At 43.7% G+C, this 16,554-nt stretch overlaps 1 protein-coding gene across 1 annotated transcript; it reads right to left on the bottom strand.

The window, feature by feature from the left end:
- Positions 1–5,109: 5,109 nt before the first annotated feature.
- Positions 5,110–10,251, bottom strand: LOC130405397 (extracellular calcium-sensing receptor-like). The gene is made up of 4 exons (XM_056610461.1): positions 10,054–10,251; positions 6,505–6,555; positions 6,325–6,331; positions 5,110–6,041 (listed from the first exon to the last, which is right to left on the bottom strand). The coding sequence occupies exons 1-4, from the start codon at positions 10,249–10,251 to the stop codon at positions 5,110–5,112; spliced, it is 1,188 nt and encodes a 395-aa protein (XP_056466436.1).
- Between the last annotated feature and the right edge of the window lie 6,303 nt (positions 10,252–16,554).

Genomic DNA, 16,554 nt, shown 5'->3' with positions numbered 1-16,554 from the left:
ATACATATCAAAGCTAATGACATATTCTACACATATACCCTCTGCCTTTCCTTGCTTAATGAACTCAGCTGCACCATCAGATGCATATACCTCGACACTGTGAATTATTCCTACCCACTGCCAGCCAAAATGTTTCATAAGCTGTACCAAAGCAGAAATTTGAAATTTATCACTTGGTACAGTCCTAAAAAATGTTGGATATAAACGTCTGTCACTTAAACAGGCGCATGTTGAAAGGTGGCTGATCTGTAAACAAAGAAAAGTGAAAAAAAGTGTTAATCATACACATCATGACAATAAGACAAAAACATACATCTTTTTAAATTTTAAATAAATACTTTCTTACTAAAGGGATATCTAGCGGTCCAACTATAAGGTTTACATCTTTGCTAACACCAGAAGAGGAATGGCCAATCAGGGCCTTGACTCTTTTACTGCAGCTTTCCCCTGATGTTACAGCCTCTATGGCTGCTCTCATTGGGCTGTCACCCTCACAGCCGTTATAGATCCTGTAACCCAATGTCACTCCATTGAGCAGGGTTGGGTTTTTGTTGATCTCCTCCACAGTGAAGATGGCAGCACGGGAAAACAGCAACTCCCTGGGATTCAGTCTTGAAATAATGTAATAAATATTCAAGTAAAACAATTTGGAAACATATACAAATGGATACACACGCTATAAAAAATCATTCAGTCTATGACAGTCTATTTAGAAAATGTAGCACGAAATTGTAAACAAATTTGCATCCACTTCTTACCCAGTACAAAATACAGAAGGATATGCATGGTAGCCATAATTCTCTGTTACTTGAGTTGAATCTAGAGAGAATATTCCTCCTATAATAAGATCTCCATCTTTGGAAAACTCCAAAAAGCCTGTTTGCCCTATCAGTTTGCATGACTGTTCCTCTGACTTGCCCTTTACCAGTAGTGTAATTAGGATAATGCTGATCCAGCCCATCACAGCAACCATCTCCTAGCCTGTAGCCATTCTTACCTGCACTAACCTTTATAGTATCTTTGTTGTTGTTGTGAAGAATACTCAACCAATAGAGTTACTTTTATGCCTGACTGCTATTTAGACCAGGCAAACTCAAATTTTCTGTGTCGATTTTTTTTACAAATTGACAAAAAATACATACATATATTGTGGTTTTGGTGCAAGTCATCATTAAAGTCATTGCGCTGAGAATGACCTTCTGACATCAAAGGAATGGTTTGGTTCTGTAAAAAATACAACAGTGTAGGTGTAAAACTATATATCAATGTGTAGAATTACACACATGAAGACTCATTCCTTAATTATGATGTTCCATGTTTGTTTCAAACAAACTGGCAGGATTACTTAATCAATTTTTAAGCCTATACCAGCACCAAAATGAGGCCTTTACAATGATCTAGGTTTAATGTCAATTCAGGTGGTGCACTTACAGCCACCAAACTAAATTAAACCAGGGTTATTCAGCCCAGGTCCGTCACTAAATGGCCTCTCAGGCGGTCCGGTCTGTGGTTATTGAGGGCTGCCCACCAAAGAAACATGTAAGCAGGAGGAAGGGGAAGCCTTGGACTCTGTGAGTTCCATCTCTCAATTTTTTTTTCTCTTTATTATATTGAATTATTGCCTTTCCCTCAGAGGGCTCTCCAGCACCAAGTTGGTCACATACCACCAAGAAAGTCAGGACATTGACTAGAAATTTGACAGAAAAGAATGGGAGGGGGTCTCTGTGGGTCACAGTGGCGGGCACAAAGCAAAGCTACGAGTTCTGTCTGGCAGACATCCAAGACACTTCTATAGTTGGCCTTGACCTGCACACTCAGTTGAAGGCTACAGTGACTGCCAGAGGCCACTCTCCGCCTTGGACCCAGGGTGATAGAACTCCAGCAGCGGTGGAAAGGCTACCTGCACCAACTCCCATTTGACGCCAGTGCTTCAGCTGTCTCTACCAGTGGCCCCCCCTCCTGCTGAGGTGATCCCTTCACTGAAACCAAATCAGAGCTCTGAAACCGTTACCCAACAGGCAGTGCAAGAGCTCCTTCAGCGGAGCAGTGAAGGCCTCTCATCAACTCAGAAACGGTAACCGGAGGAGCTGCTGAGCCAGTCAATGGACATCTTTGCAGCATGACAGCAGGTCTGCACACCAATCACCTTGGTTCAACATCAGATTGACACTGTTGATGCACACCCGGTCCGTATCTGCCCCGCCTTTGGCCAAACAGGCCGCTGATGGGCAGATGACCTGACCTGGAGATCGCAGAGGCGGTGGGAGTCATCTAGCCCTCCAGTAGTCCTTGGGCTACACCGGTGGTTCTGGTCTGCAAGAAGGACAGTAGCTGGTGTTTCTGTGTGGACTATTGCTGGTTGAACACTGTAACCCAGAAGGACTTTCACCCACTTTCCCGTATTGATTACGCCCTGGATCACATCACCGTGTCCAGATGTTTCAGCTTGCTAGACCTCTGCAGTGGGTACTGGCAGCTAGCACTCAATGCATATGCTCAATCTAAGACATCCTTCTCCATCGGGTAGGGGCTGAAGGAAAGGGTCCTCACAAGTGTCCCTGGAGTCACTTCATCGTTTAACTTAATGATCTCTTTGCCCATGCTGCAGACATTGAGGGGTCCCTGGCGGCCAGCCTACGTGAGGTGTTCGGAGCCAACACCAAGCTGGCCTTTGCCTCCACCCCAAGGAAAGTGCCCCCTGCTTCGATGAGAGATGGCGTTCCAGGGCCATATCATCCATGGTGAGAGGATGGCCACCGATCTGGCTAGGGGGGGGACACCGTGAGGGGTTAGCCAGTCCCACGTAACATTGTAGAGCTGCAGAGCTTTTTGAGCCTGGCATCTTATTATTGCCCCTTCATCAAGGCTTTGCCACCCTTTTTAGCCCCTCATATTGCCTGACCCACAAGGGGCAGGCCTTCTTGTGGGATGAGCAGTGCAACACCGCCTTGACCTGCTGCGGACGGCAAGGCCCCCGTTTTGGCGTACCCAGACCCAAGCCGACCATTCATGATGGATACCGACGCCAGTTATTTGGACCTCTGTGCTGTGTTGTCCCAAATGTGGGAACAGGAAGAATAGGTTGTGTCCTACTATAGTTGCTCTCTCAGACGACCTGAGCTCAATTATTGTATAACCCGGTGGGAGTTGCTAGCTGTGGTACGAGCCCTTCGAGATTCCAGCCCTTACCTCTATGGCCAATTATTCCTACTCGGGACTGATCATGCTTCCCGGACTTGGCTCCTCAGCTTAGGAGAGCCAGAGGGTCAGCTGGTCCGTTGGCTGGAGGCTCTCCAAGGAATTGACTTTGAGGATCGTCACCGGGTTGGCCGACTCCACAGGAAGGCTGACTCCCTGTCCTAGCGGCCATGTGATGAGGTTGAGGGCCGTCACTGCCAGTGTAACGAGGGATGAGAGGCGGGACACCTGTAGATGCGGCACTCGATGTCAATGGATCACCCAATGGCGACGGACAAAGCAATGCCATCTCTGCGGCTCCGAATGCTCCTTTGACTTGGTGTCAGCTGGCCAGCAACCAGAGCGGCTTACTGTTTCAGTGTTGGACAAGGAGAGCAAGGCCTGTTATTCACAGTCGGCTAACTTCTCCCTGATCGATGGTCTGCTGTACCGCAGTAAGTAAGCTCCAAGGGGAGGCCACCAAGTCTGACAACTCCTGGTACCCCTAAACCGTTGCTCAATGGTCCTCCAGCTGGTTCACGGCATGGTGGCGGGGGGCCACTTTGGGATCTCTAAGACCCTGAGACAACTCCGTGGCCACTTTTACTGGCCTAGCTACCATCAGAATGTTGAGCTGTTGGTCCACAAGTGTGACAGCCTCATCGCGTATAAGGGGCCCACACATCACTCACATACTCCCTTACAGCAGCACCAGGTCAAGGCCATTATAGAGTGTTTGGGAGTCGATATCCTGGGTCCTTTTCCTATCACTGACAATGGCCACTATGTTCTCTGGGCTATAGGTTATTTCACAAAATAGCCAGAGGCATATGTGGTGCCTGATCAACCCTCGGCCATCCCGGCGGAGAAAATAGTCCAAGAAATGTTCAGGGAATGTAACTTCGAGGCCCAGATATTCCAGGAGGTCTGTCATCGGCATGCAGTTCCTCCAGAACCAGAACTGGGCACTGGTCTATTTCTCACAGCTACGGCAGCGGCTCAGAGAGACACACGATTTGACGAGAGGGGCCATCACCAAGGCTGGATTTTGCCAAAAGCAGGCTTATGACTCATGCTCCGCGGGAGAGGATTTTGTCATGGGGGCCCAAGTGTTGGTATACTCTCCCGAAAGGAGGAAGCTCAATAAATTAATTAACATCTTAATTCTAAAGGCTGTGTTCATCAAACGCCTCAGATTATTAAAGAAAAATAAGATAACGCATAAAAAAAACCCTGCATTACTTGGTCCCTCAACTCATTCACATTCGATAGTAAATAATAGGATTATAAAATGTATGAATAATATGTATGCAATGCATGGGCTCTAAAGGTAGAAGTGCACTGCTCTAATTTATGTCTGACTTTTAGACTGTGGTTTATATCTCAAAAACTGTAGGAGTAGATAATTACACAATTATCTAATTATCTACTGCAACCACACTAATTAAAGGGATTGTACATGTTTTTGACAATAGATTGGAGCAAATGATTTATCATGTGCTATAATAAACATATATGTATAACAGATTCCGAGACTCTTACGAATACATTTTTGAATCTGAGAAATAAAAGAATGTCGATTTTGGATGCATGTAACCCATTTGAATAAGGCATTGTTGATTATTGTTGAACCATACGTGCAACAAGGGTGCACTACAATATAGTGAGCAGAATCATCTTGGTTCAGAAAAATGTAGGATAATAGAGAGAAAACATTTCAGACTTTTTGATTGTGAAATGACATGGAAGACTTCTAGACCTCTACAAACAAACTAACTTTTATTAGAAGGTGACATAATTGGTGTCAACTGTCCTTGAATCTATATATTTCAAAAACAAGATTATCCGTCTTATGAATGTTTAATGTATCATTTGAAATCATAGTATATCAAGTTTCATGTTTATATTTCCTATACACATGGGAGTCAATCATTACATACCTTTGCTTTGCATCTTACTCTTCATATGCTTTTTGGAATTTTGTTCTGGCTTGAAAATAATGATATAGCATTTTGGTACAAATATGCATAATAACAAGCCAAAGGTGGAAGCCAGAATTGCAAATATCTCCACAGCTACAGTGGCCTTTCCAGGAGAACTGACATAAGCAGGGATAAAGGCGATCCAAACAGCACAGAATATCACCATGCTGAAGGTGATGAATTTGGCCTCATTGAAACTATCAGGCAGCCTTCTGGCCAGAAAAGCCAGTATAAAACATAACAACGCAAGGAGCCCTATATACCCTAACACAGCCGAAAACCCTATAGGGGATCCTAAGGCACATTCTAAAACTATTCTATCTTTAAAGGACTGAAAATTTCTATTTGGAAATGGAGGGTTGATTTTTAACCAAATAATACAAATAACAACCTGTATGAGAGTGAAAGCCAATACACTGAGTCTCTGCTGAGTTGGACCAAACCATTTCATAGCATTACTGCTAGGTAGTGTAGCCCTGAAGGCCATCAACACCACTATCGTTTTCCCCAGAATACAAGAGATACAAAGGACAAAGGTGATCCCAAAAGCTGTGTGGCGAAGCATACAGGACCAGTCTGAGGGACGGCCGATGAAGGTCAGAGAACACAGGAAACACAGTTTTAAAGAGAGAAGCAGTAGGAAACTTAGCTCTGAGTTGTTGGCCCTGACAATCGGTGTTTCTCTATGAACCAAGAAAATTATGAATATTAAAATGGACAAAAACACACCCAAGCAGCAAAACACAGTTAATACAGTCCCCAAGATTTCGGTAAAGGAAAGGAATTCAGTTGGTTTTTGAATGCACTTGTCCTTTTTGTCATTTGGCCAAAATTCAACAGTACACAAAAAGCAGTCAGATGAATCTGAAAGAGAGCACAGCACTCATTTCAGTAACATTTAGGCTTATAATGCAAGTGAGCTTTAGGAATACGTATCCTACCTGTCTTATTACTTATGCCTCCCTCTGGGCATTCAAAGCAATCAAAGCAGCACACGGGGGCATGTTTATTAACGGCCTTGCGACTTCCGGCAGGGCATGCATCCCGGCAAACAGACTTTGGAGGCTAACAGAGACATGAGTAAATAATAAAAAAGTAATGTAAGTTGCAAAAAAAAAATCATACCACTAGTCACTGAAATGTTTTTTGTTCGGTTATATTTTACCTCGGTGCTGTTAAGGGCCCATATAATTGCTGTGTTAGGTGTTAAGCTGAATCTTTGTCCTTCAGGTAAAGAGTTATCATAATGCCCAATGTTAATGACATTCATAGAGTCATCCTCCTTGTACTGCCAATTTAACAGGTCATACTTTGCCGCAGTGTCTCCGTTTTCATCAAAAGATACCTTGTAACCATTCAGTACGGTGAAATCAACCAGCTTCAGGTGTTCCAGTACCTGCACAGAGAATATTCAATGTTATTATGTTATTTGAAAACACTGAAATTGTAAAATATATATATATATAGCCTCCAATTACATTTCCAAATTAGCAAGTAAATGAGTCCGTACTTAAGTACACCATACATATATATATATGAACATACTGTACCTGTTTGGGCTGGATATCGGTCTTGTTTACACAGTGTTTTCCTGTGGTGGGATTTAATCCATTTTCACATTGCAATAACGCATTAAGAGCATGTGCAATCGAGTACACAGCTGTGTACACATTTCTCACAGACCTTAATGCTGTGTTTGTGTAGGCACTGGAGATTGTTCTCAGATCCTCATCCCCAGTACAGAGCTTTGTGGTATTTGATGGAGAGAAGCTGCAGTCAAAGAAACTTTCCCAAAAAGCTTTGATCATAACACTCTCTGGTTCATCACTCACTTTCAAGCTCAGTAGAAATTCTGCAAGACCTGGAATAATAGACCGAGACAGGGCAAACCCCATTGCCCCATGTAAGACGTTCTTACTCCCAAGGGAAGCCAAGTCTACCTGTGAGATCCAAGCTTCACTACCAATCCATTGTTTACGAGGTAAATTATTCCCATTAACCATTTTTAAAAAATCTCTCATGTAGGTTAATGACATGTATAGCAGGACTACACTTGATGTGGAGGCTTTGAGTTTCTCTTTTACTTTATGTCCTATCTTTGTATCATACAATTCAAAGCTAATAACATATTCTACACAAATACCCTCTGCCTTTCCTTGCTTAATGAACTCAGCTGCACCATCAGATGCATACACCCCAGCACTGTGAATTATTCCTACCCACTGCCAGCCAAAATGTTTCATTAACTGTACCAAAGCGGATATTTGAAATTCATCACTTGGAACAGTCCTAAAAAATGTTGGATATAAACGTTTATCACTTAAACAGGCGCACGTTGAAAGGTGGCTGATCTGTAAAAAAAGAAAAGTGAAATCAAGTGTTATTCATACACATTACCACATTAAGACGGTAATGAAACAAAACATCAAAAACTTCAAAATAGTCCAAATGTCTCACTAGAGGGATATCTAGCACTCCAACTATAAGGTTTATATCTTTGCTAACACCAGAAGAGGAATGGCCAATCAGTGCCTGGACTCTTTTAGTGCAGCTTTCCCCGGATGTTACAGCCTCTATGGCTGCTCTTATTGGACTGTCACCCCAACAGCCATTATAGATCCTGTAGCCCAAGGTCACTCCATTGAGCAGGGTTGGGTTTTTGTTGATTTCCTCCACAGTGAAGATGGCAGCACGGGCAAACAGCAACTCCCTGGGATTTAGACTTGGAAAAATGCAATTAATATTGAATAACAACTATTTGGATACATACACAAATGGATACATATAGCATAAAGCATTGTTCGGTCTATGACTGCTTTTAGAAAAAGTAGAAAAGTAGACATTTTACAAATTTTTGGCAAACATATCTTACCCAGTACAAAATATCGAAGGATATGCATGGTAGCCATAATTCTCTGTTACTTGAGTTGAATCTAGAGAGAACATCCCTCCTATAATAAGATCACCATCTTTTGAAAACTCCAAAAAGCCTGTTTGCCCTATCAGTTTGCATGACTGTTCCTCTGACTTGCCCTTTACCAGTAGTGTAAATATGATAATGCTGATCCAGCCCATCACAGCAACCATCTCCTAGCTTGTAGACATTCTTACCTGCGCTAACCTTTATAGTATCATTGTTGTGGTTGGGAAGAATAGACCAATAAAGATATCAGTATGCTTGACTGCTCTTTTCAACAGGCACAATTGAAAAAAATGTAGGCTTTTACTTCCTACAAATCACACCCTAAATGCTCGAAAGCATTTACTTCTTAGAAGCATTTAGAACTTATCAGTTGATTCATTGATTTTATTCTTTTGACACATTTATTATCTAATTTTTTTAGCCTTTGTACGATTGTAGAGATAACTGAACTTAAAGCAAAAATAATAGCAAATTTTGTGCCGTTTTTGTGTATGTCATCATTACAGTCAGTTATCTCTACAAATCGTACAAAGGCTAAAAAAATTGGATAATAAATTTGTCAAGAGAATAAAATCAATGAATCAACTGATAAGTTCCTAAATGCTTCTAAGAAGTAAATGCTTTCAAGCATTTAGGGTGTGATTTGTAGGTATTAAACGCCTAAATTATTTCAATTGTAACTCTAACTTTCTTGATTTGAATGAGTTATTGTCCTTCTCTCACTACTACCAGATTCTTTGGACTGCACACGTTAACAAGCCGTTAGGCCAAGAATGTGGCCTAGCAACATGATAAAACTTTGCATCCCCAAGAATGTTGTGTTCTTGTCTTACAAGGAGCCAATGGGTATGGATCTATGTACTGGATCGGTCGTTTGAGTGTGTTAAATATAGATAATATATAATATAAATATATAAATATAGAACATACAATGGCAAACAACATGGAACTGAGCATCTTCCTTCTGCTATTCAAGGCCACCTGTTTTCTCATTAGGCTTTTGTTCATCGGTTGGAGGAGTGGCCAAAACAATGGTGAGAGCCGAACACTGGCTAGATAGCTAACTTGTAGCGGCGTGTCTTCACAGGCTTTTTCTCGAACTGCAGCCTTCGTCGCTCAACTTCCCACTTTCTCCTCTATTCTCACCCCATGTCCCAAACTGAACTAGGGCAACTCCTTCCCCCAACACACACCCCATCGATGCCCCCCTTACGCCTGATTTCCACCGGGGACGTACGCGCCGCGGTACGGCTGAGAACTCTGCCCTGCGTCCATTTCCACCGGGCGTGTAACGGCAGCGTAGCGCTGCCTTGCGAGCCAGCCGTATACACGCGAGATCACGAGATCACGCGATAATCCTAAACCTAATGTACTCAGCTTCCACTCCCAAAACGACTACAATTAAATGCCAGGCTTTGTCCTTTCTGACATTGTCAGAAGATGATTTATTTCGTAAATTATTTTATGTTGCTCCACCTCGACAATCAGTCTCTCGTCATCCATGTTGCCGACCCTCTGAGACCATTTGATTGATTGACTGCTGACCTGGTGCCACCGGTTATGACGTAATAATGTTGATGTGAAGTTGTGATAGGCTACATGAGCTGAGTATTGTGTTTTATTTTGAAAATTGACCGGCTGCTCTATGGCTTTTACTTTTTCACTTCCTGCCCGGCTCGATCTGCTCTGTTGAAATTGTGAAATTGACGCAGTTCAGCAACGGCTCGCGTCAAAAATAGATGTGCTACGGAATGATTGCGCTGCGGCTCGGTGAGCTGCTCCTGGGACGCTGCTGAGACGTGGAAATGGTTTCATTGATTAGAGTGGCAGCGATCAGCAGCGGTGACCGCGGCGTCCCTACGTCCCTCTCTTAGCTTCCCCCCCCCCCCCCCCTCTAATACCTCATCCCTGAGGAAGAGCTTTTTCTTCAAAGCGCCCCGGAAGACACCGTTCCCTCTGTGGTCTCCTTACTCCACCATCCAACAGAGGGGTTCCCGTTGTTGCAGCCGTGTTCCTTGGCACCACAGCTCCAAGAGGTATCACCTCCTCCCCTGAGGCAAATTCTGTTGCTGCCTCGGTGGGGCCCTCCTGTGGTGAGGTGACCTCACCCGCATCTTGGGAGATGTGACAGTGAAGGTGGGCTGCTGTTTCCCCCCAGTACGGTGCCATCCTATCCCTTAGCAGCACAACGGTGCGGTGGCGCCTCTGCAAGCCAGTTTGACTCTATACAGAACCTCGCTAACTCTCTCTACCACAAAGCATGGGCTAATCCAGTTGCTGTCCAGCTTGGGTCAACGGCCTTAGGTCCATACACCCAGGCGAGGTCCCCAGCCTGGAAGTCCTGCCCCTTAGTGCACATGACAAACACCTACCTGAGAATCGGTTGGCCATTTCCAGGCGGTCCTGTAATTGCCTGGCTTACTCCGGGCCAGCCATTGCATCTGGTGCATCGGGCGGTTGTATGTAGGCCAGCTCTGGCGGTGTTCTAAGCTCCCTGCCAAACATCAACAATGCAGGTATACAGCCAGTGGTTTTTGGACCGCACTGCGGCATGCCATGAGGATGAGGGGTAGACACAGGTCCCAATAAAAACTCTGATCTAGAGCGCTGGTGAAGGCTAATAGGGCGCCAAATGTCCAAAGGAAGTTTTGTGGTGAATACGTGATTCAAAAATCTCTAATTTTTTTGTAAATCATCCTATGGACGAACACCGAGGCTGTTCCAAGGAAGCTGAAAAGTGGCGGTGGCAGTAGTGGCAGTAGTCCTCCACATCCCTCCTGCTCTGGCCCCAATAGAATTCCTATCGTAGCCGTCTCAATGTCTTTTTTTCAATCACATCTTCAAAGGCATTGGTCTGTCGTTGGTCTGTTCCCAGCCACCCCATGACCGTTTTAAGGTCAGGGTCCTCGGTTTGCAGTTCAGCCAAACCCCTAACATTATTAGGGATTTGACAGATCATCTCCCCCATCAGTACGTTAGCTGCCTCCCGATCTTCTACCCGGTTACAGGGGTGACAGTCTGGGGCACAAGGTCGGCGGGAGAGGCTGTCTGCATTTGTGTGACTCTCACCGGCTCTGAATTGTAGGGTGAACTGAAAGGCATGGAGTTGTTCGATCCATTTGGCGACTTGTCCTTCAGTCTCTTTAAGGGAAATGAGCCACTTCAAAGCAGCATGATCAGTACGAATGGTGAATGGAAGGCCGTAGAGGATGTGCTTGAAATGGTTTACTGCATCAATTACTGCAAGCAGTTCCTTGCGCGTGACACAATAGTTTGTCTCCGGCTTATCCAAGGTACGACTGTGGTAAGCAACAACCCGCTCTACTTCAGGGGTCAGCTGCCAGATAACAGCGCTAAGGCCTGTGTTGCTAGCATCCATGTCAAGGATAAATGGCAACTCTGTATTCTATTCGTAAGGTGTGTCTTTGATGAGTAAAAACATGGTCCATGGACAAGGAGATCAACCAAGTAGACGAGGCAGCATTCAGCGGGCATATCCACAAGGGCCGTTTCCATTAGTCTTTAAAATTTGCATAGCCCGATTGGCATGGTGCTGAACTGCCACAAGCCAAGTCACGTGGTGAAGGCGGTCTTGGCTTTATCCTCTGGGGCCATGGCCACCTGCCAGTACCCACTCTGGAGGTCAATTGAGGAAAATCATGCTGAACCAGCCACCTAATCGAGGGACTTGTCTTTCCACGGCAGTGGGTAGGAGTCCTTCACAGTTTTGTCATTCAGTGGTCGATAGTCCAGGCAAAACCTTGAGCTCCCTTCCTTCTTAGGAGCCATTACGACTGGTGACACCCACAGACTCTCTGATGGCTCGATAATGCCAGCATCCCTCAACATCTGGTCAGCAGCAGCTTGGCGGGCTTTGGGCTGTACAATCTTCTGTCGCATTCCTCTCAGAAGCTCAAGCCACTGCGTGTGCTGTGTAACCTGTGCTCTCTCTCCACAGGCTGACCCGAGGCTGCCGTGTGACGCCGCAGACGCAACTTCCGGGTAGCCTGCTTGGTTTGTTTGGTTTGGTTAGCAGGACGCTTAGCGTCGATCTGCTATCTCGGTTTGTATCTATTTTTTTCTATTTTTTTTTGTATCTATTATCTATTCGCTGTTTCCTCGTTGGAGCTCTTTCTGCATCAACCACGGTAAGCATGGAATCCGGTTGCTCTTGTTCTGCCTTTCTCGTAGATAAGATAGCTCTGTTAGAGAGACGTATATGTCAATTAGAGGATGAAAGGGTAACGAGCATAAAGAAGACAGATACTCCAGAAAGTATAGAGAAGAGACCCGCCAGGCGGACTCGTAGAGCTAACGCTTTCGTTAGCAGTGACCCCGCCAAGGCAACCCTGACGGCAGCACCACTTGCGATGGTGGACAGCAGCCTGCTTCGCAAGTCTTTTTCGAGGGTAAAAACGCTAGTCATAGGCGACTCTGTTACACATAAAGTTAGACTACACTCGCCAGCGAAAGTTATTTGCCTACCCGGGGCCAGGGCTCCCAACCTTGAAGCTAATATTAGGGTGCTGGCATGCGGTCAGACCACATACGGAGTTAGATTAGATCCACCAAACACCGACACTAGTTTCGACAACATTGTAGTTCATGTCGGCACCAACAATGCTAGGTCCAGACAAACCAAGGTCACAAAAGCAACATAGTTAGGCTTTGTGACTTCGCCACAAAGTTGGGTCGGCATCGATTAATTCTCTCTGGCCCTCTACCCGATAAGGGTAATGATGAGCGTTATAGCAGATTATTGTCTCTAAATTGCTGGCTGGCACGATATAGTTTAGAGCAGGGCTTTGGTTTAATAGATAACTGGCCCTCCTTGTGGGGTTGCCCTGGTGTGCTCATGACAGACGGCCTTCACCCTACAGGGTTAGGCACCTCAATTATGTAAAAAAACATAGATGGATGTCTTAGCCAGGCGTGACTCATCCACTCACAGCACGCTGGGTTGCAGGAGTTTAGCAAACCTGCTAGTAACATGATAGTTTACGTTGCAGAGTCTAGAACAGCAGACGGTTTAGCTGAACCAGTTTATCAGGATGATATATCGATTGCACCAACCCTTTCAGAGCGTTAACTGGTCTCCCTCTGAAAATAACGCTGTACCTATATGTTTGGTGGTGCGGCCTCGCACTGTCTAGAGGTGTAAAACCCGCAGGCGAAGGCCGCGACCAGTATGTTGAAATCACATTATCTCCTTGAGTGATAACCGGACTCCCTCTGAAAATAATAAAATGGAAGCACTCAGAATAGGGTTGATGAATATAAGGTTGCTTTCATCTAAAGCGCTCTTGGTCCAGGATCTAATTGTTGATAAAAAGATCGACATACTGGGCCTCTGTGAAACCTGGGTAAACCAGATGAGTTTTTAGCCCTAAACAAAGCTACTCCCATCAATTACGTTAGCGCCCAAGTATCCAGAGAAGTAAAGACAGTTGGTGGGGTAGCCCTGATATCTAATTATATTATATTATATTAAATTAAAGCCGAGGAATATATATATATATTCAGATCCTTTGAGGTGCTCGCGTTCTAATCCTCAGTTCCCCGACAAGCGAAACGAGTTCCAGACTCTTTTGTTTTAGCTGTAGTATACCGTCCCCCAGGACCGTATTCACTTTTTGTTGATGAGTTTTATGATTTTGCAGCTGACCTGGCTACATATTCCAATAGTATCCAGCTGCAGCCCCGGAGAACAACACCCTGGCGTGACAGAACACCCTGGCGTGACGGAAGTACTGTGGCTGGACGGGAGTTACCTCCGATTATTTTCTATAGACAAATAAACGTATTTATCGCCGGAAGTTACCTCCGATTATTTTCTATAGACAAATAAACGTATTTATCGCTTGAATTAACATAACAAAGAAATAAAAAAATATTTTGACACGTTAGTAACCATTTTTATAGCTTAGAAAAGGTTTTTTAACGTTATTTATACAAATACTTCAGGATTCTTTGCGTTATTGAACTTATTAGACCAAAACATTTAAATAATAAAACATTATGACATGTCAGTAACTATTTTTATAGCTTAGCTTATAGTTTTTTTTTTTTAACGTTATTTAGACGAATAAACTAGTTCAGTGTGTAGACATTTATTGAATGGAATTGAGTGTATTATACACTTTACTCATTCAGTTTACCATTAGAATTAAGTAATTGTTTTAATATGTCTAATAGAATCAAATTAAATTTTTGGTCAAGTATATCATCATAATTTGATATAAAGATACATTGAAGAATGACCACACCAAAGTTTCCTCACAATTTATTCAACAAATAATATACAGAATCTTAAAGATATAGGTTCTTCATGCTGCCATCAGCTCCAACTCACTGTCAAAATAATCAAACAGTCAAGTCAATATTAAGCCTATACAATATATTATTTGTCACTGGAAACGTCATTCACTTCTCTTTTTCGCTTCAGTCTGAAGACTGGTTGAAGTAGTCCAACCGCCATTTGTTTGGCGGTTGGACGACTAGAATAACAGAGATTAGTATCGTAAAGTTGGGCAAGAAAATAAAAGTTACTATCAATATATTGAAATACTACCCGTAACCTGATATTGCGAAGCTTATCTTCTAATTAAATGTATCCATCTTTCAAAGTGAACTGGTTTTGTGTGGAATGGGTCTTTGTGTAGGCATGAATGAATGCTTTTGTTTAAGATAAATGCACAATAGGATAAACACATTATAGGGGACCTATTTATTATTATTTTCTATTTTTATAATAATTCAAAGAAAATGTATTGAATTACAGTAACATTTCACAGTTGGTTGTGGTATTCATTATGGTCACAAGATTGCATGACTTATAATAGTAATAGCCTTGTTTTTATACAGGCTAGGTTTTAGTAGCCTATTAGATATTCCCCAGGAGAAACAGACACTTTTCTGCTCCGGTGGCCAGTTTTGCTAAATTGTGTTGCTGTAGCATCACATTGGTGATTACGGATGACACTAAATGACACAAATTTTTCTAAAAGGGCACAATATTATTATATTCGAATTTAGCGAAAAGTAAATAAACTACGGCAAGACTTTAACATGAATATTACTCAATATATTAAGCATATTGACAGTCACACTTACTTCCATGGTTCATCTTCGGTTTCCGATTTTCTGTCGCGCCTGGGTTGTTGTCACGCCAGGGTGTTGTTCTCCGGGGCTAAATAACGTTAAACCTTTTCTAAGCTATAGAAATGGTTACTAACGTGTCGAAATATTTTTTTATTTCTTTGTTATGTTAATTCAAGCGATAAATACGTTTATTTGTCTATAGAAAATAATCGGATGTAACTTCCGTCCAGCCACAGTACTTCCGTCACGCCAGGGTGTTCTGTCACGCCAGGGTGTTGTTCTCCGGGGCTGCAGCTGGACCCTATTCACATATTCAGACAATATTGTGCTGATTGGGGGTTTCAACATTCATGTGAATAACCCATCTAATGCGCTCGCAAGGGCTTTCCTGTCCATTACAGATACGCTTGGCTTCAAACAGCTCGTCCAGCACCCAACCCACATCGTTGGAAACACGCTGGACCTCGTTTTGACCGACGGTTTGCTCACTTTCCAGGTGCTGGCATCCTGCCCCTGTGACGATCAGCAGGCTACTTTCAGCTGTCGCCGCATCACCCCTGCAACCATTTCAGCTATGGCAGATAAGTTACCCCCTTTAATTTCTCCTCTTTGTAACTATAGGGGATCTGTGGAGTGCCTTACTGATGACCTCAACATTGCCTTGTCTGCTGCCATTGATTCAGTAGCTCCGCTCGTAATTAAAAAACTATCATTGAAAAAACAGAAAAGTCTCTTGACTGGCTTGAATCGTACCTCACAGATAGAACACAATTTGTGCTCCATGAGGGTTCAGAATCGAAGCACTGCAAACTATGCTTTGGCGTACCACAAGGGTTGGTCCTTGGTCCATTACTTTTTGCAATCTACATGCTTCCCTTGGGCAACGTTATCCGCAGCTTTGGAATTAGTTTCCATTGCAACGTGGATGACACCCAGCTCTTTATTGCTGTAGATTCAGGGGACTCGGCCCAGATCCAGAGGGTTGAGTCCTGTCTGGCTGCGGTGAAGAGCTGGATGACACAGAACTGCCTACAGCTTAACACTGGGAGGACGGAGCTGATAATTATCGGCTCAAAGCGGGACCAGAGAGAATATGACGATGTCTCACTGTGGTTGGATGGCGAAGCCATCCCACAGAGTGTATCTCTCAAAAATCTTGGTGTCCTGTTCGACCCTCAACTGTGCTTTGACCAACATGTCAGAAGTATAACTAGAATTGCCTTTTTCCATCTGAGAAACATTACAAGAATCAGACCAATGATATCTGTAGCGGATGCAGAGACACTGACTCATGCATTTGTTTCATGAAGACTTCATCAAGACTGGATAATTGTAATGTACTGTTCTCAGGACTACCAAACTCTACCACGA

This window comes from Gadus chalcogrammus, chromosome 16, assembly GCF_026213295.1.
Source record: "Gadus chalcogrammus isolate NIFS_2021 chromosome 16, NIFS_Gcha_1.0, whole genome shotgun sequence".
Classification (NCBI taxonomy): domain Eukaryota; kingdom Metazoa; phylum Chordata; class Actinopteri; order Gadiformes; family Gadidae; genus Gadus; species Gadus chalcogrammus.
This window is presented reverse-complemented; position numbering and strand designations above follow the sequence as displayed.